We start from the raw sequence: 26,109 nt of genomic DNA, 5'->3' as shown, positions 1-26,109 counted from the left end.
CGCCGGGCGACGTGGCCGACCGGAAGTGGCCCGTGCGGAACTTCCGGAGGACCACCGTCGTCAGTCGGTCAGTCCTGCGCTAGGTGCTGGTTCGCGCCCCCGCCGGCACCACCATGCTGAAGAAATTTGACAAGAAGGACGAGGAATCGGGTGAGGGGGGCGAGGCCTGGGGGAGGCCGGACCACTGCCCAGGCTCTCGGCGCCCTCCCCGGAGGCCTCTGTCCTGACCCGAGGCCCCGGGAGGGACGGGGGCTTGTGCGAGGGGCTGCCGCCGGTCAGTGGCAAGCTCTGGAGAGCCCGAGCAGGCTCCACTGCCCCTCACTCGTAAGCTCGGACCGCGATTCGCTGGGTGACCTTGGGCGGGCCGCACGCCTCTCTGTGCCTCAGTTTCCCCATCTGTCAGGGGAGGGGGCCGCGCGCGATGCTCTTGTGGGGATTCGCTGGGGCTGCGTCGGTGCTGACCAGACTGGGGAGCACAGTGTCCCGTGGCTGAGAACCCTGACTCTCATGCATTTACCCAGTAAATATATATTGAGCGCTTACTGCATGCCAGGCTGTACTGTGCCCTGACATTGCAGTAGAACAAGTGAGACGGTCAGTGCTCGAGCCGGGAATATTAGAGTGGTCGCGACGTAGTGGAAACAGACGTCAGTCAGATACTGAGGTGTGTAACTAATTACACGTGTGATATCTGCCAAGCACAGACCCTGGTCGCTGGAAGTGGTGGTCCCGCACCACCACTAGTAGGAACTAGTAGTAGGAACTCAGTAGTAGGAACTCAGTTAAGTACCAGCTGCATAAATGAATGCAAGACGTGACACTCTGAGAGGCACACAAGGACTGTACCAGGGCTACTGGGTGACTGTGAGTCAGTGGCTTGGGATGGAGGGAGCTCCCCTTGCAGGAGGATGGCTGGATCTACTGGCAGGTTGTAGAGCTTTGGTTGTCCTTCAGAGGAGTTGGAGCTTGACGAGGTCGCGCACTGGGACATGTTTCCCTTGGCTACGTCTGAGAGAGTTCCGAAATTCAGGGTCCCAGCCTGTGCTCAGTCTTGCCTGTTCTCTGACTGTAGGTGGAGGCTCCAACCCGTTCCAGCACCTTGAGAAGAGCGCGGTGCTCCAGGAGGCAAGTGTCGTTTGCTCCCGTCTCTTCCATCACGAGTGTTCCTGGTCGGCGTGCGGGCGCGTTCAGAGTGCTGGTTTAAAGGACAGCAGGGGAGAGACCTGCTCCTGGAAAGGCGGGGGCACTTTGTTCCCGGGGAGGGTTCATTAGACCTGTCTTTTTCTTCATCTTCGTTTCTCGTTCTAGTTAATTAATAAGCGTTGCCTGACTATCCGTTAATCACTAAGTCAGCACATCCTCAGCTAATATTCAGGGGAAATTTCAGGAGTTGTTAATAGGTGAAGTAAGAAAAAAGCAAAGCAAGACTCTTTCCTTATGAAAATAAGGTTGGGCAAGTGTATTTATTTACCCTGGGCCTTCTCAGACCTCGACGTGCTTGAGGGCAGTCAGGGAAGGGAAATAAACTCAGCCAGACGGTAATATCCTTGGTCGCTTCTTCCTAGGCCCGCGTGTTTAACGAAACTCCTATCAATCCTCGGAAATGTGCCCACATACTCACCAAGATCCTCTACCTCATAAACCAGGTAACAGGGTGAGGCTTGGGGGTGGGGAATATGGTACTGGGGTGTGTTGGGGGGAGGGGCACAGCCCCTGTGTAGTTGTAGCCAGAGGCCCAGCTCTGGGTCCCCTCAGCGTCCCACTCCGATGTGTCGCCCTTGATGGAGCCTCTGCAGGGTCCGAGGATCTGGCCTGGGCTGATCGGGCAGGAAGAGCATTCTGGCCCGTCTGTCCCAAGCTGAGACTTCTTTCTTGATTAAAACAGGGGGAGCACCTGGGGACCACAGAAGCAACCGAGGCCTTCTTTGCCATGACCAAACTCTTTCAGTCCAACGATGTAAGTGTCCCCACCCCAGCCCTCCTCCAGAGGGGGCAGCTCTGACAGGGTGGTGGGAGGGCCTCCTGTCAGCGAGGCTGCCTCATGCTGCGCCAGGGGTCAGAGGGCTTTTCGCATCTCTTGCCCAGCCCACCCTCCGTCGGATGTGCTACTTGACCATCAAGGAGATGTCCTGCATCGCAGAGGATGTCATCATCGTGACCAGCAGGCGAGTCTTGGTCTCTGAATGGTCCACCGACACAGAGCCCATCTTCTCACGAGCACCAGGCACTCAGACTTTGGCTTACGCGTTGCCTGTGCCCTTTTTTTTTTTTTAATTTTTAACTCAGTCCTTCCTTCCTTCCTTCCTTCCTTTTCTTTCTTTTCTTTCGTTTTTTGCTGTGTTGGGTCTTTGTTTCTGTGCGAGGGCTTTCTCTAGTTGCAGCAAGCGGGGGCCACTCTTCATCACGGTGCACAGACCTCTCACTATTGCGGCCTATCTTGTTGTGGAGCACAGGCTCCAGACGTGCAGGCTCAGTAGCTGTGGCTCACAGGCCTAGTTGCTCCCCGGCATGTGGGATCTTCCCAGACCAGGGCTCGACCCCGTGTCCCCTGCATAGGCAGGCAGATTCTCAACTACTGCGCCACCAGGGAAGCCCACCCGCGCCCTTTTCTCCTTTGCTCTCCTGTCTGCCTCGTCCTTCAGTTACCCTGCCCACCAGTGGCGGCCTCCAGGGTGGGCGGTTTCCCTTTTAATTCTCTGGCCTGAACTTAGGCACAGAGCCTTCCTTCCCTTGATTCCTCTCAGTCAACTGAGGCAGCCGGAAGTTTCACAAAGACTCTAGCGAGTACTAAGAGAAAGCCCAGGGAGGATTCACATAGGGGTATATGTACACGGGGAGCACACGCAGACTCGCTCACTAAGGACTGCTTTGCTCACTGAGTGTTAGGCTGAAGGATTCAGGGGCCAGAGTGGACGGAAATATAATCCCTGGGCTCAGTTCTCTTACTTCTTCTTGCCACAGTTTTGGGGGGGACGTTATACATTCGTGTGTAGGTTCGTTTAGACAATATTTATCGTCTGTCAGCCCCCGTGGAACTCTGGGAATAGAGCAGCAAACACGACAGGCGTGGCCGCTGCAGCCCCAGAATTTACCGAGAAGTAACCCAGCAGACAGGCGTTAGGGAAGCGTGACGGCTGTGAGCGCAGGTCAGGAGGACAGCGAACTTGAATGTGGGTCAGGAAAGGCCTCCTAGAACCGTCTGGAGTCCTGAGGGCTGAGTGAGAAGTAGCAGGACAGAGGTGGAGATGAGGGGGGCAGTGCGCCCGGCTGAGGGGACGCAGGTGCCAGGGCCTGGGGTGGAGAGCACGGCCTGTTTGGGGACATCTCTGAGGGGCTGATGGCGATGGCAGCAGGAAGCCTCTGGAAGATTTCAGCCAGAGCAGGGGAGTGACCCGGTCAGTTTTCTGTTTTATGAAAAACCCTCTGGCTCCTGTGTGGTGTGTGGCGGGGAAGGGTTAAGAGCACAGGGAGGACGCCCGTTAGGAGATGGGCGTGGTGACCCGGGGTGGGCAGGCCCGGCCCCTGCGTGAGGCCATCGCCTTGTCCCCGCAGCTTGACGAAGGACATGACTGGGAAGGAAGACAGCTACCGGGGCCCGGCCGTGCGCGCCCTGTGCCAGATCACTGATGTGAGTCCCCCTTGGCCAGCTTGGTCGCCACGGGGTCTCACCCGTCACATGCTCAGCTCGTCCCCCGGCTCCTGGGAGGGGTGCGGGGACACAGGACGTGAGCCTGCTTCCTCCCTCCTGGCCGTTCCTCCTCCACACCCTGTCTCCTGCACACCTGAGGGTGGCAGGGACTGACCGCCCACCCCTTGTCCCCACAGAGCACCATGCTACAGGCTATCGAGCGCTACATGAAGCAAGCCATCGTGGACAAGGTGCCCAGCGTCTCCAGCTCTGCTCTGGTGTCTTCCCTGGTGTGTAGCCTCAGCAGGGGCTGGCGGGGCTGGGGGCGGGGGCTGGATTGGGAGGCTGAAGAAACATCAAAGTCGCTTTCCAAAAGAAAAGAAAAGCTTTGTATCCCCAGATCTGAGAGTCGCACCCCCTTCTCAGTAAAGAGCTCCCGGGGAACTCTGGGTCAATTGAGGGGCCAGTTGGACAGCCTTGACCCATCCTTTGGGGTGACAGATTTTTGGAATTTGAGCCTGGCAGGAAGTCTGCTGGGGCAGGGAGAGTGAGGGTGGGAGCTGTCCCGAGTCGGTGCGCTTCTCAGAGGACCCGGACGACAGAGGGGCCCTGGGCTGTGTCTGAGGAAAGACCCAGAGCCAGCTGAACTGTGGCCAGGCCGGAGCATCCTGCCTGCCCACCCCTCAATGTGCCCTGTGCCCCACAGCACCTGCTCAAGTGCAGCTTCGACGTGGTCAAGCGCTGGGTGAATGAGGCCCAGGAGGCGGCATCCAGTGATAACATCATGGTCCAGGTGAGCAGAGCAGTGACATTGAAGGTACTTAGGCTGGTGGCACTGTCCTGGCCAGACAGCGTGGACTCTTACCACGGAGATCCTGGCGGCCCCTGGCTGGAACAGGCTTTAATCGTTTTGTCGTGTGGGGAGACTTGGGGGGTTTGGGGAAAGAATCCAGGGCACCACGTGCAGGGGGGAGTTGGGTTAGAGGCGTTACTAGCTGGTACCAAAATATCGAGTATTTTGATAACCAGAGCGTTGTTTTGGGGTATGCGACATGGCTGACCTGGCCCAGGCAGGCGGAGGGCCTTTGCCCAGCTGGCTTTGTTAGTGATGCATGGAAGCATCCTGGGGGAGCTTTCATGTGCTGATCTCTTCTTCAGTGACTTCAGCCAGGAACCCCTTTGTTTCCATGGGTCTCAGTTTCCTTGTCTGTAAAACAGGAATGAAAGTCCTTGCCTCACAAAGCTGTGAGGATAAAATGAGAGCCTCTGTGGCCTCTGCCCATCCGGCCCCTACCTGCAGCCTCCGTGTGTGGGCGTCTGTTCCCTCCCTCTGTGCCCTTTGTGCTGGGTCTCGTCTCCAGGACCAGCTGTGGCCCCTCAAACCCTTCCCAGGGTCACAGAAGCTTCCCACGTAGAAGGCCCTTGAGTGTCACCCTGGTAAGGAATAAGGGAAGAGTGGAGGGGACAGGAGGTAACTCCGTGTGCCTTCCCTCTGCAGACCTGGCCTTGCCGGCAGCAGCCACGAGTCCTGGGGCAGGGCAGTGGGGGCAGAAGTACCTGTCACGCGGTGTCACACGTAAGGTCTGACGCTGTGAGGCCTCACGTCTGCACAGCACCTTACGACACGAGTCCCCCTCGAGGCCTGGCTCCCGCTTTCTCTATCTGGTCCGAGACACCTGGTGTCCTCCTGTTCTTCCATCTGTGGCACCTGTTGTCCCCTCCACACCTGCACTCACGCTGCCTGTCGAGGCCCTTGCTGAAATTGGGGGCGGACGAGGACCGCAGACACCTAGGTGGCTGGTTGGGCACGGTGGCACCCGGGCTCTGGAGGAAGCGACCACGATGCCCATCCCAGAGACGAGGAGGCCGGAGCCCAGAGGGACTGTGACCTCCAGAGCCCCACGGCCAGGGGGCCCGGCCTCACCCGCCCGTGCTCTGCGGCCCTCTCCCGCCCTCTAGTACCACGCGCTGGGGCTCCTGTACCACGTGCGGAAGAACGACCGCCTGGCTGTCAGCAAGATGATCAGCAAGTTCACGCGGCACGGCCTCAAGTCCCCCTTCGCCTACTGCATGATGATCCGCGTGGCCAGCCGGCAGCTGGAGGAGGAGGACGGCAGGTAGTGGCGCCGTTTACCCCCCTTGTGCCACGCGAGGCCTTGCCCGTCTCCCGGGCGGGCCCCCCAGTGTCCCCTTGCTGTCTGTCGTCCCGCAGCCGCGACAGCCCGCTGTTCGACTTCATCGAGAGCTGCCTGCGCAACAAGCACGAGCTGGTGGTGTACGAGGCCGCCTCGGCCGTCGTCGGCCTGCCAGGCTGCAGCGCCAAGGAGCTGGCCCCGGCCGTGTCAGGTGACCGGGCGCCCCCCACCCCAGCCCCACTCGGCTGTGCCTGCCGGGAGCTAGGCCCTGGGCCAGGGGGCACGGGAAGGAAAGGAAATGCCCTCAGGCGGGCCGCAGGCTATGGTGAAGAGCAGGTATCAGCTCCCTGCCGGGCCAGGGCCTCTCACCTGGGCTCTGGTGGGGGGGCGGAGGCGAGGTTCAGAGGCACTCTGCCGCCTGCGGGTGGCTGCCGTGGCAGGAGGGCCCGGCGGAGGAAGCCCGCGTTTATGAAGCCATGGGCCCGGGCCGTCTCGGGGAGGAGAAAGAGGGCTTGGTCAGAGTCTGGACAGGAGCGTGGGTTGCAGTCCTGGTTCTGTGGCGGGGCAGCTGGGCGAGCCTGGGCGAGCCAGCTGTCCTGTCCACGGGAAGGATAGCAATCGTGCCGTTACACGGGCAGCGTGGTGCACGCAGCACCTGCACTCTGGGCGGTCGTGCAGCAGAATCCGCTGGGCTCCCGCTTCTGTGGGGCCAGCTGCTGAGAGATCAGTGCCTTGGTCGTGCGGGCCCCTGTGCTGAGCGTTGAGATCTCGCTACATGTCGGGGTAGCAGGCACGTGACAGTGGGCTAAGTGTTCGGTCCTGGAAGGCGGGTGCAGGAGAGAAGGGGCAAGCGTCCCAGAAGGAGAGACCTAGTAATGGAAGCCATGAGGTTCTGCCAGAGTTCCACCTGCAGAGGCTGAGGAATGGTTGGCCCTCCTGCTTTTCTCATGTTCTCCAGAATAAGGTTGCCGACCTGTCAGGCAGAGAGATGGGTTCACATTTGCAGAGAGAAGTCTCTCCTCCTCTTTGGCGACAGAAGCAAAAGAACTAATTCATTCCCTGGTTCAAATGTTTGTTCTTTCTTGTTATATTACTCATGTTCCAGAATAACGAAAGTCAAACAGAGAGCTTTTAAAATAAGGGTTGTATAAGAAAACGGTAAATAGGTGATGAAAAAGTATAAGAGAATGGAAGCCAAGTTATGAGGAGAGGAGCGTAGACACTGCAGGAAACAGCAGTCACGTTCACCGCTCCAGTGAGCGCACCCGGAGCCTGAGCTTCCTGAGGCCAAGGCGCGGGCTGGGGTGGCCGATGCTCTGTCGGGCCCCCGACTGGGGCAGCGGCTTGGGCCCCCGACTGGGGCAGCGGCTTGGGCCCCTGACTGGGGCAGCGGCTCGGGCCCCGGGGCAGGCAGCCCCGGCTGTCAGTCCTGGTTCTGCCGCTTCCTGGCTGCCGGCCTCGTTCCTTCAGTCGCTCTGCCCCTTTGTGCCTTGGCCTCTGTGTCTGTGAAATGGGGAGATACGGGAGCTGCTTTGCAGGGGTGTGGGGACTCGCGGGGACACGGCAGGCAGTGCTCAGCCCTGTGCCCGGCACCGTAGGCTCCCGCGTGTGAACCGCTGGTGGTTGCAAGCGTGCCCACGGGTCCGTGCGAGGCTCAGGTGCCCACGGGGAGGACGGCTGTCTCCTTGGTTGGGGTGGTGGCACCAGCAGGGAGACAGCTGGACACAGCCTCAGAGCCCTTGCACGTGTGCCCCGCCGCTGTGCCCGGTCCCTGCCCCTCGGGGCCCCTGGGCTTCCCGGCAGCACAGCAGCCGTATCTGTCCCCCCGCAGTGCTCCAGCTGTTCTGCAGCTCCCCCAAGGCCGCGCTCCGTTATGCCGCCGTCCGCACCCTCAACAAGGTGAGTTCGGGGTGGGCGGAGTGGGGCTGGGGGAGTCTCCTGGCCCCCGCCCTGCGGGAGGTGCAGCCCTGGTTCGCCTCTGCCCTCCGGCGGTGACCTGAGCTCACCAGAAGGACCAGCGGAACGGTGGGGGAACTGCTGTACTCCGTCCCTGTCCTCATCTCTTTCCTCCCGAATCAAAACAGGTGGCCATGAAGCATCCATCTGCGGTGACAGCTTGTAATCTGGACCTGGAGAACCTGGTTACAGACTCGAACCGCAGCATCGCCACGCTGGCCATCACCACCCTCCTCAAGACGGGCAGCGAGGGCAGCATCGACCGCCTCATGAAGCAGATCTCCTCCTTCATGTCAGAGATCTCGGACGAGTTCAAGGTCCACAGTCCCCGCCTGCCGTGTCCCCGTTCCGAGCCGGGGTGGAGGTTCTGGGGGGCTGGTGGGGCGGAGGGCTGGCAGAGGTGCGCGCGATGCTGCGTCCGGCTTTTGTCCAGTGAGGCCAGGAGCCTCCAGGACAGCTTGTTAAGTTCTTCAGTGTTTCTTGTGCGCTTGCCATGTGCTGGGCAGAGTTTGGAGAAAGGGGAACAGAGTAGTGGACAGACCAGTCCTGCTCTCCTGGAGCTTGCTTGCTGGGGAGGGGAGGGGGACAGTCAACGAGGCGGGGACACGGTAATTTCACACACGAGTGCAGGGAGGAAACCCCACAGGGTAGAGGTTCCCAGGAGGAGCCGCCCCAGGGAGGTACCTGGGCAGACACGGGAGAAAAGGCAGAAAAGCAAGCGTGTTGCGAACAAGAGGAAAGGGCTGAAGTGCTTCGCAGCCAGTGGAGGCCATGAGGTCGGGGCAGGTGGTGGCGAGACCGTGTGAGGCCCCGGGGCTCGTGATAAAGAGTTGTGGTTTTAGGGAAGCTGCTAAAGCGTTTTCTGTAGTGTTCTCTAAACTTTTATTTTCAAACAATTCACGGAAGGTTGTAAAGAAATATACTGAGAATTCCCGTGCCCCCTTCCCCCAGCTGCGTCATTCTCCAGCACCCGCAGGCCCACAGGACAGTGTCACAGCACAGGCACAGGCCGCAGTTTGCTCACCAGTTACACGTGTGTGTGTGTGTGAAACTGCGTAAGATACAGGATGCTCAACTGCCCCACGACCAGGAGACTCCCTGGTGTTCCCTGCATAGCCGCACCCATCCCCTCCTCCCCTCCCTACGCGCTGTTCTCAACTTCTGTAACTATGTTATTTTACAACAGTTACATAAACGTTAGTATATTGTTGGAGAGCTTTAATCAGGGCAGAAGGCAGACAGAGGGCAATGAGAATGACTGAGATAGAGCGTGGTGGGTCCTGTAGCAGGAATGACACAAAGTAGGCAGAATAAACTCTGCCTGTGGGTTATAGGAATACTTCGTAGACTGTGGAATGACACAGTGAGACCTGCACGTAGAGAGGTCCTTCCCAAGCTGCTGGAGGGTGAACTGGACTGAGGCTTGGTGGTGGGAGCTGGGCAGAGAGGCGAAGGCACCCGCAGCCCTGGGAAGCGGGAAGGGGGCTGGTCTCAGAGCCCCTGGGGAACAGAGCCAGGTGTCAGGGCGCCATGTGACAGCTGAGGGCGTGAACGTCCTCAGAGGTGAGTCCGTGTTCTAGTTGGGGTTCACGGTGCTGTGGATGCGTCTGGGGAAGGAGGGAGACGGTCAGGGCAGAGAGGAGGGAAGCGGTGGTAATGGTGGTGATTGCGGCCAAGTTTGGGGTGCCCGTGGGCGCCAGGTGCAGTTGTGTGGTAGACATTGGGAAGCACTGCTCTTGAACTCAGACCAGAGACGAAGGTTTGGGCGTTGGGGGCATAGAAGGGGTGGTTAAAACCACGGGAGGAGGTGAGATTGCCAAAGAGACTGAGAAGAGGAGAGGGCTGGGGCCAGAGCACCCCAAGGGGCAGCCTGAGCTGGAAGGCTCAGGGGTGGGGATGGTGGGGGAGGGGAGAAGCAGGACAGGCGAGATGGAGCGGCTGGCAGACTTTCCTTGAAGTCTGAGTAGAGGGGCCCAGAGTCTGGATCTGGGCCTCGGGACTGCTGTGCATGCCTCCCTGTCTGGGGGGCTCGGGGCTGCGGGCCCCCTGAGGGTGGAGGTGGGGCTCCCCTCGCATCTTGGCCTGTTGCTCCCAGGGCCCGGCCCTGCCTGAGGAAGGACTCCGCTGGCCCTGGGTGCGTGAAGTAACCACCGGGTGGCAGGGCCGCTGCTCACGCATGTCTGTTTGGCCCAGGTGGTGGTGGTCCAGGCCATCAGCGCACTGTGTCAGAAGTACCCTCGCAAGCACGCCGTGCTCATGAACTTCCTGTTCTCCATGCTGCGTGAGGAGGTAAGCACGGTGTGCTCGGGCGCCAGGTCTCCTGTGCGGGTGGTGGCCTGGCCGCTGGCTCCACACCCAACTAGTTCTCGGGTGTACCCAGTCCACCTGCTGCCGGCTGCTTTCCTGGTGCCCGCGGCCCTTGAAACTCCTCGTGGGCTGACAGTGTAAACATGCACCAATCACCGTGATCACGCTAATAACCCTAATGACACACTACCCGGGCTCTAAAGACCTAGCAGATGCCCCAAGGTGATGCTTGTGTAGAAGATAGGAAACTGAGTTCTGTCTGGTGTCATCTCGCGTAGAAATATTCCAGCGATTCCAGGAGCTCCAGGGTGCTTTCTTGGGAAACTGAGGCTAGTGATGTGACATTGGTTCTGTTTTTGTTTCTGTCGTGAACTAATGATTCATGTGGGCCACCTTTCTTGGTTGTCTCCACAAAACTGGTCCGTTCAGAGGAGCAGAAGCAGAGTGTTCATGCAGTAGATTTGGTCCCCGGATATTTGGTAGCCCTTTGCCCCAGCCCCAGATGGGCCCTTGGACCAAGGCAGTAGAGGAACCATTGCCTTGGGTGCCTTCGGGGTTCCCGAGAATATGAGAAGGGAACAGGGCTTTGGGTGCCTTCAGCTGACGGCCCAGCGCGGTGGAGACACCACACAGCGTATACGATCTTGTGATCCTCATAACAGGCCTTGTCGTAGACGTTACTTTCTCCCTTTAAAAATCAGGGATCTGAGACCACCTGCCTGTGGCCACCCGGTCAGTAAGTGTCTGGCTCCAGAGCCCGTTTTTTTCTCCCGGTCCTCCCTGCTTCCCAGGACAACATGTGGCTCCACGGAAGACGGCGTGAGAGCTTCACTCATTAGAACACAGCACTCAGACACCGAGACCCTGTCTGCTAGAAGAGGGTCTGTCCCTCAGCACAGGGCGTGTCAGCCATGAGCTGCTGCACGCGAAGCCCTGCAGTTACTCTGAGCCTGTCGGTGCCCAGTCGGCGGGCGGGCTGCAGAGCCGGTGTTATAACTAGGGCACCTGCTGACAGAACAGCCTTATTGAAATGTAAGGCGCGTGTGAGCGTATTTATTCTTCACAATAACCCATGAGGTCAGTACGCTAATGGTCCTTGTTATGAAGGTGCCTGAGGCTCAGACAAAGAGAGTGACTTATCACGGCCGTAAAACAAACTAATCTGAGAACAGGGGCCAGATTTGACCCACAGACAAGTCCTACTTGGCTTGTGCAGAGTTTACACATTTTGAATTAGTAGCCGTTATTTAGAAATCAGGAAAACGACCTCGATAGGTTTCCAGTTTCTCTTTAAAAACTTCTAAGACCTGGCAGCGCTAGGCTGCGTGGTGATTTCGCTCTTTAGGTGGGACGGGCACTACGCGGGCGCCACCATCCCATCCAGCGTGCTGCGCGCTGCCGGGTTACGGCCGGGCACCGAGGGGGTATCTCACTTGCCACTTCTGTTATTAAAGTCTGTAAGTGCCAGAGCATAGATTTGATCCCGGGATCTTTTGTCTCTCTACTGCCCTATTCTGCCTTTTTTCAAACTGTCATAAAATACCCACGACATAGAATTCTATCATCTTACCTGTCTTTAAGTGTAGAGTTCAGTGCTGTGAAGTGCATGCACACTGGCGTACAGTTAGCCTCCAGAGCGTTTTCATGCTGCAAAACTGAACTCTGTTCCCGTTAAACACTTAACACCCCACTCCTCCTCCAGTGTGCACATCACCCACCCTGCCTTTATCTCACACCTGGAAAGACAGTGAAGTCCCAAATATTTCTCTTAAACCATCTACTCTTAGAACGGGCAGGGCCCCAGCGAGCATTCAGCCCGAGCCTTTTGTTTTACACGAAAGGGAGGTAGAGGCTGGGAGAGCCGGGCCCTCGTCCCCAGGTTCAGTGCCTGGACCGCCGTGCCGGGTGCCCGTTAGGCTCTGGAGAGAGTGGCCTCGGTGCTCAGCTCGCCCCTTGCGCTGCAGGGCGGCTTTGAGTACAAGCGGGCCATCGTGGACTGCATCATCAGCATCATCGAGGAGAACTCGGAGAGCAAGGAGACGGGGCTGTCGCACCTGTGCGAGTTCATCGAGGACTGCGAGTTCACCGTGCTGGCCACGCGCATCCTGCACCTCCTGGGCCAGGAAGGGCCCAAGACCAACAACCCCTCCAAGTACATCCGCTTCATCTACAACCGAGTGGTCCTGGAGCATGAGGAGGTCCGGGCAGGTGGGTCAGCAGGGCTGCCCCTGGGCCCCGGGGTTGCCCTGCATAGACCCCCCGGCCAAGGGCCCTGAGCCCCCGGGGGGACATGGGCACCTGGTGGTGTTGCCTCACAAGCTCGGTGTTTTATAATCTTGTAGCAAGGACCTTAGATGTTTGGGCGTCATGTAGGTGAATGGTTCTTAACCTCTGATTCGCCTTAGTGATTTTTTTGTTTTTAAGTGTCACTATATGTTGTCGTTTAACTTTCTTTCTCTCTTTCTCGCTCCCTTTTTCCTTTCTTTCCTTTCTTTCTTCCTTGCTTTTTGGTGTTTAGTTTTTTATTTTTAATAATAGCTTTGTTGAGATATAATTCACATACGATAAAACTCACTGTTTTAAATGAGTGTGCAATTCAATGTGCAACCATCATCTTCTTAATTTTACTTTTAATTTATTGCTCTTTTTTTCTCTTGCCCTCTCTGGAAAGATGTTCCTCTTTCAGCAGTTGTTACTCCTTCAGTAGTAGTTTGTTCTCTTGTTTATGGTCGTGTACTGCTTCACTGTCAGCTGAGGCCGTTTGGATACAGAAGCTGAGGGCAGCTCTCATGGCCTCTTCTTAGTTAAAAAGGACTCCTGGGACCCAAGAACAGGGCTGCCTTCCCTGTGAGAGGCGAGGAGTTGAGGCCGGGTGGTGCCCACGTGACCGAGGCTCCTTGATTCATGGTGTCGGGTTGGGCCTGCTGGGTCTGGGCTGCTTGGCTCTGGATGGCCCGTCCCGAGCCCTGGCAGTAAATCGTATTTGCTTCATACACACAGGTGCTGTCAGTGCTCTGGCCAAGTTCGGAGCGCAGAATGAAGAGATGCTGCCCAGTATCTTGGTGCTGCTGAAGAGGTGAGTCCAGGCCACCGGCCTGGTGGACAACAGTGTTCCCTTGGGCCCAGGCGGCTGTCCTTTGTCTCTTTTTAATTGAAAAAGGGGAGAAAAGATACACAACTATTGATTATAGGAAAAAATGGAAACACAGAAAAGTATGGGACTTCCCTGGGGGGTCCAGTGGGTAAGACTCTGCCCTCCCAATGCAAGGGGCCCAGGTTCGATCCCAGGTCGGGGAACTACATCCTGCATGCTGCAACTAAGACCCTGCACAGCCTAAATTAATTAATTAAAAAAAAAAAAAAGAAAAGCATGAAAAATAATGTCATGCAAAAATCCCTCCACCTAGGCGTTAATTTGAGGTGTTTTCTATTTTAAAAAACAGCTTTATTGAGATATAATTCGAGACCCATACGATGTACCCATTTAAAATGTATAATACGATGGTTTTAGTACATTCAGAGTTGCATAACGATTGCCACAGTCTAAGTTGAAAACTTTTTTTTTTTTGGCCATGTCACGTGGCTTGTGGGATCTTAGTTCCCGACCAGGGATGGAACCTGTGCCCGCTGCAGTGGAAGTGCAGAGTCCTGACCACTGGACCACTGGGGAAGTCCCGACAGCATTTTTAGCACCCCCAAAAGAAACAGTGTACCGATGAATAGTCATCACAATTCCCCCCAGCCCCCCAGCCCTAGTCAGCCGCTCGCTTGCCTTCTGGCTCTGGATTTGCCCGTTCTGGGCGCCTCCTATAAACTCAGGCATACAGTGCGTCGCCTTTCATGTGTCTGGCTTCTTCCTGATGTTTTCAGGGCTCATCCGTGTTGTAGCATGTGCCAGTACTTCATTCCTTCTTATGGGCAAATAATATTCCATCGCACGAATAGACCACATTTTGTTTGTCCGTGCATCCGTTGATAGGCATCTGGGTTGTTTCCACTTCGTGGCTGTTGTGACTCGTGCTGCTGTAAACAGTTGTGTGCGACTTTTTATATGACATGTTTTCAGTTCTCTTGTGTGTAAACCCAGGAGTGGAATTGTTGGGTCACATTAAATTCTTTTGTGATGTATGCTGTGGATATAGGAGATTGCCTCCCCCACTGGGTGGGCTCTGGGGAGAGGGTCCAGGGAGTATGAATACGGCCACCTCCTAGTTAATTAGAGTCCCGCGGGCCCTTCTGTGCATTTGATGCCTGGGCCCACATCCGAGGACTGAGCTTTAAGAGACCAGCTTCCTCTCACTGACCTCTGCTGAAGCCCTGCAGCATGCCTCCTGCCACCCTGCGGGGCCCTGGTCAGGAGGACCTTGTGTTCTGGCCACAGGTGTGTGATGGACGATGACAACGAAGTAAGGGACCGAGCCACCTTCTATCTCAGTGTCCTGGAGCAGAAGCAGAAGGCCCTCAATGCAGGCTATATCCTAAACGGTGAGTCTTTCCTGCTGACCCTGACCCAGCCCCATAAGGGAGCTGCAGTCTCGCCAAGCAGGGGAATTCGGAGGCACGACGCTCTCGGCTGGGCTTTCATGGCAACTGCTGAGCATCACTGTGATCTCCAGAGACCCAGGGGCCTGCGTTCACAGCCCCGTGGGTGGAAACAGCCCAGTGAAATGAAACACTAGTTAGTCATAAGAGCCTCCACTTGCAGAGTGCTTTACCCTTTATAAGTCCCTCTCCTATGTCCGTTTTCTCCCCACATCAGTCCTGCGAAGGACGATGTCATGAGAAAGTGGGACCTCAGAGGCCTAAGTGGTTTTCTCAAGGTCCTACAACCTCGACCCCAGGACCTCAGTCTCCCACTGACCTCTAGGTCTGACCGTGTCCATCCCTGGTCTGGAGAGGGCTCTGCAGCAGTACACTCTAGAACCATCGGAAAAGCCTTTTGACCTCAAGTCTGTCCCCCTGGCCACCACACCCATGGCAGAGCAGAGAACAGGTAAGTTAACACCTGCACTCCTTTCATAGGCCCTCCGGTCCAGGCCTCCTCTGGAGGGTCTGCGTTGGCTGCAAAGTCACTAAACCTGCCCAGGATGGATGGGGCTGTGCTGGGCGGAGGGAGTTATCCCGTCTGCCTCTGGCCACAGGAAATGAAGACACGTAGGCCCAGACACCCGCTCTCTTCCTCACGTGCTCTGTGCTTCACACTCTCGGGGGTGGGAGTTATAATCCCTGAGTAACAGCACCGTGGTCAGCGCTACCCTGGCCCGTTCCTGGAGTTATGGGTCACCATGCATGTTTGTTCCTGCAGAAAGCACCCCCATCACAGCAGCCAAGCAGCCTGAGAAGGTGGCAGCCACCCGGCAGGAGATCTTCCAAGGTGAGTGGTGGTGCTTGGCGGGGCTTCCCGGGGCCGCGGCTAGGGTAGCGGTTCTTCTCCAGGGAATTAAAAGTAGGAGCTGTCATCGGTTGGGTCTCTCCTGAGTGCTGGGCTCTGAGAGTATTCAGACAGCATGTTGGAACCTCAGGTGGAGGTTATTGGGTCCATGTGGTATTGGAAGATGTGGACGTTCAGAGAGAGACAGTGATTTGCCTAAGTTTGCACAGCAAGGGGGGGCGGTGGGGGGTGGCGGTGGAATTAAGATCCAGCTCCAACTGGCTCACAGCTGCCTCGGCCTTGGTTCTGAGGCTCAGTTCCCTGAGGCCCAGGCCAGTTCCGGATGTCTGATGCCATATAGCTGACCCAAGGGACACGGTCCTTTGTCTCAGGTTCCAGATGTGTTCCGTCCACGTTGTCTTACAGGGTTTTCTTTTGGTTTTCATCTGTCCCTCTGCATTTTTAAGGGGAGAGGCTGCGCATCCAGTTGCCAGAGCACGTTATCCACTAGATTTGTACCTTTGAGGCCTAGCACGTGTCCCTCGCCCTTGGCGATGCCCTCCCTGGGCTCCTCTCTTCTCCTCCGCGGTCCTGTGCAGTTCCCCACATGCTGTCGTCTCTGTTCTGTGTCCCTGCACTTAGCGCCTTCCTTCCTCACAGTAGGCCTCCCGGTTACCACTGAATTAAATTAAATCCCACCTTTTCCATTCCCTTCCCGAACCCTGTCTTCCATCATCATACTGTCTCAGATTCAGCAAAACTAGGATCCTGAGCTGACTGGGATCACTCTAATCCGAAGCTTTCCCTTGCGTGTTAGTTCTCTCTTGCTTCTGTCGCAAGTTACCATGAAGTTAGTGGTTTAACGTAACACTAATTTATTACCTTGTTCTGAGGACAGAAATCCAAAATGGGTTCCACCGTGTTGGCGGGGCCGAGCCCCCTCTGGAGGCGCTTTCGCAAGGGGTTCGCCTTTCGCAGCCGCCTGCATTCGGTGCCTAGAGCCCCCGTCCTCTGTCTTCAAAGCCAGAAGCACAGCCACAGTCACACCTCTCTGCCTCTGACCCTCCTGCCTCCCTCTCACCAGGACCTTGTGGTCACTTTGGGCTCACCCAGAGAATTCAGGAGACGCTGCCCAGCTCAAGACCCAACGTAATCTCTGCGAAGTGAGGGAACATGCTCACAGGTTCTGGGCATTAGCTCGTGCACGTCTTGGGGGCCGCTGTTCTGCCACGCCCCCCAAGGAAGACTCCTTTGAAGCCTCTTCCAGGGACTCAAGCCCATTTGTAACCAACCTTCCGAATCCTAATGTTTATGGATCACGTGTTAAGTTCCAGGATCTTTGCTAGATCTTGACCTTTATTGCCTCTTTTATCTTCACAACAACCCTGTGGACAAGATTATTGTATCTGTTTGATTGATGAAGAGTGTGAAACTCAGAGGCGTTAGTTTATAGCTACTAGCAGAGTCCCCCAGGCAGTAAGGGGCAGCATGTCCGCAAACTTGATGCCCAATGAAATAAATTCCCATAGAAAAGCACTCTGGTGGCTGAGGCTCACAGGGGGCCTGAATGTGCCTCCTAATATGTAAGCTGGCTCTTTCTGGGCTTTTTATCGCCTGCACGTTCAGAGGGCTGAAGCAGGCACACAGGCTGCCTCTTTGTCGGGGGAGAAGGCCAAATAATAATAATGCCTTCTTTCTCTCCCTGTCCCTGAAATGTGAATCAAGTACCTGCTCAGGCAGAGTATCAAATCCCTGGCCTCAGGCACAGTACTTTTCCACATGGAGTTCAATTTAACTGGGAAGACAAGTTAAAAATCTTGTGTAGTGGTCTTCAAATATCAGTATACATCAGAGTCATCTGAGGAAACTTGTTAGAAATGCAGATTGGTGGATCCCAAACCCAGAAATTTTGATAGAGCCGATCTGGGATGGGTCCAGGAATCTGCGTTGTTCACAAGCCCTCACCCCCAGGTAATTCTGACACAGGTGATTCATGACCACTCTGGGGAATTGTGCCCCTGCCGTAGAACAGGGGCAGCTGCCAGACGCCTTGTTCACCTGGACTCACCAGGGCTGGAACCTGGCTCTGGGCCACAGGGAGAGGCCTTACCAAACGCCCACCGTCCACACTAAGTTGGGTTTTCTGCAACACTCTGAATCTGCAGCCTCTCCTTTTGGGCCACTGTTTCAACTGCCCCGTGTCTAAGACCAGTTTGTTCTTTCACCTGGTTCCGTGGCCATCACAGCATTCAGCTCCTCATAGCCTTTTCCCAGTCTCCCTCTTTTAAGAATCCTTGCTGAGCTTCTAAGGTTAAGGGAGTCTCCAAATGGATTAGGCCTGGGACGTTGGGCCTAATGTCCATTGGTTGCTCTGGCGTCTTGTGTGGGACAGCGGGGCGGAGTGTTTCATGTGGGTGGCACAAGCTGAGCAGAGTGAGGGAGATGAGGAAACGCTCGGGTTTGTTCGGGAGATCGGGAGTGCCTACTTCAGTGGGTGGGAGAGCTTGAGGACCAGGCCTGAGGATTTGGTTGGAGACATCACTGAGCAGCTGAGTGAGCGTGTGGCCTGGGGGTTTCAGAGCAGCTGGCGGCAGTGCCGGAGTTCCAGGGGCTGGGGCCCCTCTTCAAGTCCTCGCCTGAGCCCGTGGCCCTCACTGAGTCGGAGACAGAGTACGTGATCCGCTGCACCAAACACACCTTCCCTGAGCACATGGTCTTCCAGGTGAGCCGGAGGGAGGCCCTCCCGCAGGGCCCTGGCACCCCACACCGGTGCTTGGAGCCCAGCCCGATGCCACATCCACGACCAGCTGCTGTGTCCCTCGAGTCCTTAATGCAGGGCCCCTGTGGCTCCTGAGCATCCACGTGCAGACAGGGAGCCTGGGACGGGGGCCTGGGATGGGCGTCGATGTGGCCGTGGGGTGAGAGGCAGGACCTCCTGGCCGCTCCTGTGCAGCAGGCTTGGGTCCAGGGCAGTGTCTCAGCGCCCACCCCCGCTCCCTGGTCCAGTTTGACTGCACGAACACGCTCAACGACCAGACTCTGGAGAACGTCACAGTGCAGATGGAGCCCACGGAGGCCTACGAGGTGCTGTGTTACGTGCCCGCCCGGAGCCTGCCCTACAATCAGCCTGGCACCTGCTACACGCTGGTGGCCCTGCCCAAGGATGACCCCACGGCGGGTGAGCCCCTCTGCAGATGCCCTCCTGGCCTTGTGGGAGCCCCTGGTGGTGGGGTGGGTGGCTTGTGCACCAGCTGTTTGTTTCCTGTCAGAGCTTCAGCTCCTTGAGGTCAGTCCCGAGAAGAAGAGAAGGATGGCTAAGTCCTGGGGGCTTTTCACACATCCGCTCATTTCCTCCTCATAGACCCCTGGGGAGCAGGAAAGGAAGAGTCGGGTTAAATGGCTTGTCTGAGTTCACGTGGCTGGTAGGACGCAGAGCCCAGGTCTGCCTGGTCCTCAAACCAGGACTCTCTCATTGTACCAGGAGAGAGCACAGAGGAAGGCCCAGAGACAGGCACAAACATGGACCGTCCCAGGTCCACTCCAACCAAAGAAACCAGGTGCTTTTTCCAGTAGCCACCATGCAGCATCTCTGCATTCCTCTCTCTTCCTTCCCTGTGAGGGCAACTCCTGGGGGCTGCAACCTGGCTCTCCTGCCTTCTACAAGCCAGTGCCCTCTGTCCAGATTTGTGGGGCCGGGTGGCATGTGCCGCTAGTGCAGATGCAGCTGAGGCCTAAGAGGCAGGCTGTGGCCGCCCGCCCACAGAGGACCTCGCCCGACTGCCCGGCCTTCCCTCCCCGCAGCGGGCTGCACGTTCAGCTGCATGATGAAGTTCACTGTCAAGGACTGCGATCCCACCACCGGGGAGACCGACGACGAAGGCTATGAGGACGAGTATGTGGTAAGAAGCTGGGGCAAGGAGGCTTCAGGAGCTGACAGCCAGTCTTGAAGCATTTCCTTGCTGGTTTTGGTTTTGAAATAATTTTTTTTTTAGCTTAAAAAAAAATACATGTTCGTGTGTAAAAAGAAAACTTGGGAAATACAAAAACAAAGTATACACAAATAGGAAAACATTACCCATAGTCCTTGGGAATGACGGAGGGGGGAGGAGTTGTATCGTTGCGGTTATTCTGTACTTACAGATCTTGCTGTGCTCACTTAGAACCAGAGTGTATTTTCCTGCCATTACAAATACTTCATAAACACAATTTTTAATGACTTTAAGATACTCCCTTATCTTAATATATCCTAACTCACTTGACCTCGTATTCCTTAAACACTTGGCATTTGTGATTCCGAATTTTCACTTTAAAAAAAAATTTTTTTTTTTTTTTTTTGGCCGCACTGCACGGCTTGTGGGATCTTAGTACCCCAACCAGGCATTGAACCTGGGCCCTAAGCAGTGGAAGCGTGGAGTCCTAACCTCTGGACTGCCAGGGAATTCCCAAATTTTCACTTTTTAAATGCTACATTAACCATCCCTTTGGGTACAAATTTTTATCTGCATTTCAAGTTATCTTCTTAGGACAGATTCCTAGAAGTAGAATAATTAGGTCAAAGGCTAAGTCTGATTTTAAGACTTTTTTGAGGGACTTCCCTGGTGGCGCAGTGGTTAAGAATCCGCCTGCCAATGCAGGGGACGCGGGTTCAAGCCCTGGTCCGGGATGATCCCACATGCCGCGGAGGAACTAAGCCCGTGCGCCACAACTACTGAGCCTGCGCTCTAGACCCTGTGTGCCCTAGAGCCCATGCTCCGCAACAAGAGAAGCCACCGCAATGAGAAGCCCGTGCACCACAATGAAGAGTAGCCCCCGCTCGCCGCAACTAGAGAAACCTCGTGCACAGCAGTGAAGACCCAACACGGCGAAAAAAAAAAAAGGACTGATTCATACTGTCAAATTGCTTTCTAGAGAAACTGGATCCATTTGCATCTGCTGGGCAGTCCTTTCATGCGCTGAAACGGCCCTTCCAGTTCCAGCTCTCGGAGCTCGCATGGAACTGAGTGCAGGGTAGTTCTGGGGTTTGCTCAGGTCACAGTGACTCAGTGCCCTCTGAGTGCAGACCCTGATACTAAACCTGGGATGGAGATTTTCAGAGCCCTCATGTCCAGAGGGGCAGTCACCGAATACAGCTGATGGTCACTTGTGTCCTCCTAGGTCCATTGTTGAGGATGGGCCTTCCCTGAGCCAGCAATGACCTGAGGGCGGGAACTGCCCTAGGACAGGAGGGCTGGGTCTGAGGCATAGCTTCTACCGTAGGAGCTGAGTCCTACTTGTGAGCACCTTACACGTGCACAGGAGTAGGGGCTCAGTGAAGAGCTGTTGAGTGAATGAATGGGGAACGTTTATGTACAGTTAGCTCAAGGTGGGGGGCAGTACGACGTGTCGGCCCCAGGGAGGACACGGCTGGGTCAGAGGATGCAGGCCTCCCTCCCGTCCAGTCTGGCACTTACTCCAGGCTTCAGAGTGCTGCGTTCTCCTAGCTGCCACCCGAGGGGGAGGACAGCAGGCCCTCCATATCTGTTGATTCTGCCTCCATGTGTTCAACCAACAGATAGAAAATATTCAGAATTGCGGTGGGGGGTGTTCCAGAAAATTCCAAAAAGCAAAACTTGAGTTTGCCACACAAGGCAACTATTTCCATAGTGTTTGCATTGTACTTACAACTATTTACATAACATTTACATTGTATCAGGTATTATAATAAGTAACCTAGAGGTGATTCAAAGTATAAGGGAGGATGCGTGTAGGTTAAATGCAAATACTGCAGCATTTTATATAAAGGACTTGAGAATCTGCGATTTTGGTATCCGAGGGGGTCCTGGAACCAGTCCCCACAGATACTGAGGGACGGCTGTGAACAGGTGAGGCGTTTTCTGCTGAGGGCACACCACTTGGCTGTGAACACCCTGAGGACAGGGAGCCGGTCAGGTGGTGCCTGTCGCCTGACCACAGTGCCTAGCAAGCACCTGTGGCTGCGTGGTGGGAAGGGGCGGGTGGCCAGAGCGGAGCAGAGGCTTGGAGGTGTCTGTCCCCGAGCGCTGTGTGCCTAATGCGCCCCTGCATCTCCCCAGCTGGAAGATCTGGAAGTCACGATAGCTGATCACATCCAGAAGGTCATGAAGCTGAACTTTGAAGCAGCCTGGGATGAGGTAGGGGATGAGTTTGAGAAGGAGGAAACATTCACCTTGTCCACCATCAAGACGCTTGAAGGTAAGTCCTGGGGATGCCATTTCCGGCTTGCTTGCCTTACAAGATCCTTGGCTACTGTTGAAGAGGTCCCCCCGTCCCCCGCCCCCACATCCCCAAAGATCCAGGACCATGTCTGGAGCACGTACTTCAGATGCCACTTCATTAAAAACTGCAGAGGGGGGTCGGGATGGGGGAGTGGTGGTGGCACCGGGGGAGGTCGTGGGTTAATAACACTGGGATTTCTCCCCACAGAGGCTGTGGGCAATATTGTGAAGTTCTTGGGAATGCACCCTTGTGAGAGGTCAGACAAAGTGCCGGACAACAAGAACACACACACGCTGCTCCTGGCAGGTAAGCGGCATTTCTGGTGGGAAGGGCCTTGATGCCACCACATCCTGGGCTGGGGGCCCCCCATGGGAACCTGGGAATTCAGAATTCACAGTGTTGAATGTTCACAGGGCATAAAGAGACCTGTGGTGAAATGTCTCCCTCCCAACACTTGCTGCCAGGCATTCAGTTTCCCTTCTACCAGGCAACCAGTGTTATATTATAAAGGATGCTGTATATCCTTCCTGTGATCATAGGGATGTAAAAGCAAATGTGTACGCATTTCCCTTTTTAAACTCAAATGTTTATATACAGGTGGTGTATATGTTGTTCTGCACTTGGTTTTTCACTTGACGGTGCACCTTGGAGAACTTCCCTAGCGATACTCAGAGCTTCCTCTTTTTTTTTTTCTTTTTTTTAATGTAACATGAAATTTACCATTTTAACCATTTTTAGGTGTACAGTTCAGTGGCATTAAGTACATTCACATTGTTGGGCAACTATCACACCATCCAACTCCAGAACTTTCTCATCATCCCAGACTGTGTGCTCATTCTTTTTTGTAGTTGATTACTATTCCATTCTATGGATGGACCATATTTTGTAGAACCAGTTCATGTATTGATGAACATTTAGATTGTCCTAGTCTTTTTTTTTTTAAATAAATTTATTTATTTATTTTTGGCTGTATTGGGTCTTCACTGCTGCACGCAGTCTTTCTCTAGTTGCGGCAAGCGGGGGCTACTCTTTGTTGCAGTGCGTGGGCTTCTCATTGCGGTGGCTTCTCACTGGAGCACGGGCGCTAGGCACACGGGCTTCAGTAGTTGCGGCTCACGGGCTCTAGAGCACAGGCTCAGTAGTTGCGGCGCACGGGCTTAGTTGCTCCGCGTCATGTGGGATCTTCCCGGACCAGGGATTGAACCCGTGTCCCCTGCATTGGGAGGTGGATTCGCAACCACTGCGCCACCAGGGAAGCCCCTGTTCTAGTCTTTTGCTGTTACAGACTGTGCTGCAGGGAATAATCCCATACATACATGTATACATACACACTTTATTTTGCCTATGTGCACTGAGGGTATTTGTAGGGTAAGTTTCCCAAGGCTTTACCAGGTTAAAGTGCATTTTTCATTTTGGTAAATATTTCCAGTTGCCTTCCGTAGGAATTGTATTTCTTTTCTCCCACACTTTGGACAGCACAACACTTTATGGTCTTTGTCAGGTGTAAAGAATGGTGTCCCCATGTAGGTTTTTTTTTTTTTTTTTTTTGCGGTACGCGGGCCTCTCACTGTTGTGGCCTCTCCCATTGCGGAGCACAGGCTCTGGATGCGCAGCCTCAGCAGCCATGGCTCAAGTGCCCAGCCAATCAGCGGCATGTGGGATCTCCCCGGACCGGGGCACAAACCCGTGTGCCCTGCATCGGCAGGCAGACTCAACCACTGCGCCACCAGGGAAGCCCCTCCATGTAGCTTTTTTTGTTTTTGTTTTTTTAATTTATTTATTTTTGTCTGCATTGGGTCTTCATTGCTGCACGCAGGCTTTCTCTAGTTGCGGCGAGCAGGGGCTACTCTTTGTTGCAGAGCACGGGCTCTAGGCGCACAGGCTTCAGTAGTTGTGGCACACAGGCTCAGAAGTTGTGGCTCGTGGGCTCTAGAGCACAGGCTCAGTAGTTGTGGCGCACAGGCTTAGTTGCTCCGCGGCATGTGGGATCTTCCCAGACCAGGGCTCAAACCCATGTCCCCTAGCATTGTCAGGCGGATTCTTAACCACTGCGCCACCAGGGAAACCCTCCGTGTAGTTTTACTTTACATTTCTTGTATATTGAAGGAAGTTAAGTATCTTCTCAAATGCAAAGTGCCATTTGTATTTCCTTTTCTGTGAATTGTTTTCAGATCCTTTGTCTAATTTTCTATTGGGTTGGTTGGTCTTTTCTAATAGGAGTGGGATTTTAAGCACTTATGGGTGGTGCAGTGGTTGAGAGTCCGCCTGCCGATGCAGGGGACACGGGTTCGTGCCCCGGTCCGGGAAGATCCCACATGCCGTGGAGCGGCTGGGCCCGTGAGCCATGGCCGCTGAGGCTGCGCATCCGGAGCCTGTGCTCCGCAAAGGGAGAGGCCACAGCAGTGAGAGGCCCGCGTACCGCAAAAAAAAAAAAAAAAAAAAAAAAAAAGGTAATTTTCAAATTTACACAAAAATGGAACCCCCAAGTACTCATCCTCCAGCTGCAACAACAGATAGTGTCTCTACCTATACTCGTTCTCCACCCCCAGATTATTTTAGAGCAAAGTCCATATATAGACATTTCATATGTAAATATTTCTGATCTGTATGCTTCTCTAAAAGCTAATGACGCTTTGTTGAAAAGGGAGGCAGTACACTGATCACACCTAAAACAATGAACAAAAGGAAATTTCTTTTTTCTTAGTGTTTATAAACAGGGTTAGGAAGTAGTTCTGCTTCAGTGCCCTGCTCACAGCTGACAGCCCCCAAGCCCATCATTTCTGACCACAGTGAAGCAACCCAGTCCCCCGGGTTTTGCAGACACCTGTGCTGTGGTTTTGTCATGGCGGGGCTGTCCCTTTGTCTGTGCTCTTAGATTCCGTCAGCGTGTGGGAGCGCCCCTGCGATGTCAGACACAAGCCACATGTGTCCACTAATTCATTTTAGCCTGGCCGAAGCGTGAAATACAGCTAGTAGAGTGATCTCTACTGAGATCATTGATGATGCTGCAGCTCAAGAGGTAAAGTGACGTGCCCAGGGCCTCACGCAGGGATTTCAGCCAGTGCTCCTGGTTGCGGGCCCCTGCCATCTCAAGCCCCAGAGCTGCCTTCGCCAGTTGTTGCAGGTGCCCCTCTCAGCCCAGCTGTGAGCCCCCTTCTGCCTTACACACCTGTCCTTTTCTCTTCTCTTCCAGGCGTATTCCGGGGGGGCCATGACATCCTGGTGCGCTCCCGGCTGCTGCTTTTGGACACAGTAACAATGCAGGTGACAGCCAGAAGTTCGGAGGAGCTTCCAGTGGACATCATCTTGGCGTCTGTGGGCTAAGAGGCCAGCCTGCATAGGACCAAGTCCTACCCTTCCCCCCCCAACACTGTGCAGAAGTCAGGCCTTCCTTATGAACCCAGTGGAAACTCCTTTCCAAGCCAATTGTATTCAAAAACAATTAGGAATCAATGAGGTTTTTTGTTTTTTGTGTTTTTTTTAATTTAACCCCTGCCCCAAAACTCCCTGCTGAGGGTAACTTTTGAAAGAGGGGGATGATTTTAGCTTGTCCTAGAACTTGCTGCCTTGCCTGCCAGGGAAGGGACATCTCAAATGAATAAAGTGCTTGCACCACCTCTTGAATTGATCCCCTAAGGAACCATCTTATCCCTATAAATAAAACAGCATGTATTTATTGAATGACTGCTACTTCTGCAGACTCGTGCTTAGGAGTCCGGCTTCCCTACCCCCAAGAACACCTCTGCGTCCCGTTTGCACCTGCAGCCCTTTGCCACTGTACTTAGCATGAAGCAGGACCCTCTCACTGGCCCCCACCCGAGCCCCATGCCCAGGGGCAGGAGCGGTGCAGGTTTGCTGAGGGAATGAGAGCAGCTGGCAGGCGTTGAGTCTTTGCCCTTAAACCACCCTCCTTTTGTAGGAGATCAGTGAGGCCGGAGGGTCTGGGTGGATTACCCAAGCTGTTGCCTAGTGTCAGGTCTGAGGTGGCCGGTGCACTTCTGCGGGAGGAACAGCCCTTACAGAGCAGAAGTCCCTGGTTTCCTCTGCTGGGCTTTTAAACACAAGCCAGGTGTTTTGCCAATTTTGTGCCTGAAATAGACCTGTAAAGCCTATTTTTAAAAAACAGGCCTCAACCCTTAGAGATTCAGGTTTGGCGCGGGGGGGGGGGAAGGTGGGGCCTTGGAAAGTGTTCTGGTGCCCACCGAAGTTTCAGAGTGACTAGTGTGATCCATGGCAGTTTTCCTGATGGTTTTTCAATTTTTGCCCGAAACTATGGGCCGTTAGTAGAACTGCGAAGTAAAGAAAATTTCCCGATTTCACCCCTACGAGAACCTGGTGCCCTGGAGTCGTGGTTCCCGCTGTACGGAGAAGGGGCTGCGGGCCCCCGGGTCGCATCTAGGGCCTCTGCCAGCCTGCACCCTCGGGACCCTTCCCGGCCCATTCCCGACGTTCGCCCTGGGAGGGAGTTAACCCCGCAG

The 26,109-nt window shown here is 55.0% G+C and overlaps 1 protein-coding gene across 1 annotated transcript; it reads left to right on the top strand.

Annotated features, from left to right (window-relative positions):
* Positions 1-25,312, top strand: COPG1 (COPI coat complex subunit gamma 1). The gene is made up of 24 exons (XM_082638097.1): positions 1-150; positions 1,073-1,125; positions 1,566-1,646; positions 1,886-1,957; positions 2,086-2,165; positions 3,553-3,628; positions 3,826-3,918; positions 4,335-4,421; positions 5,588-5,745; positions 5,841-5,974; positions 7,595-7,662; positions 7,848-8,036; positions 9,913-10,008; positions 11,991-12,234; positions 13,027-13,102; positions 14,408-14,511; positions 14,894-15,019; positions 15,332-15,400; positions 17,977-18,119; positions 18,404-18,575; positions 19,199-19,296; positions 21,469-21,607; positions 21,839-21,937; positions 24,825-25,312. The coding sequence occupies exons 1-24, from the start codon at positions 114-116 to the stop codon at positions 24,953-24,955; spliced, it is 2,625 nt and encodes an 874-aa protein (XP_082494223.1). The 5' UTR covers positions 1-113; the 3' UTR covers positions 24,956-25,312.
* Positions 25,313-26,109: the final 797 nt, after the last annotated feature.

Source organism: Mesoplodon mirus (genome assembly GCF_964341445.2).
Source record: "Mesoplodon mirus genome assembly, chromosome: 12".
NCBI classification, from domain to species: domain Eukaryota; kingdom Metazoa; phylum Chordata; class Mammalia; order Artiodactyla; family Ziphiidae; genus Mesoplodon; species Mesoplodon mirus.
This window is presented reverse-complemented; position numbering and strand designations above follow the sequence as displayed.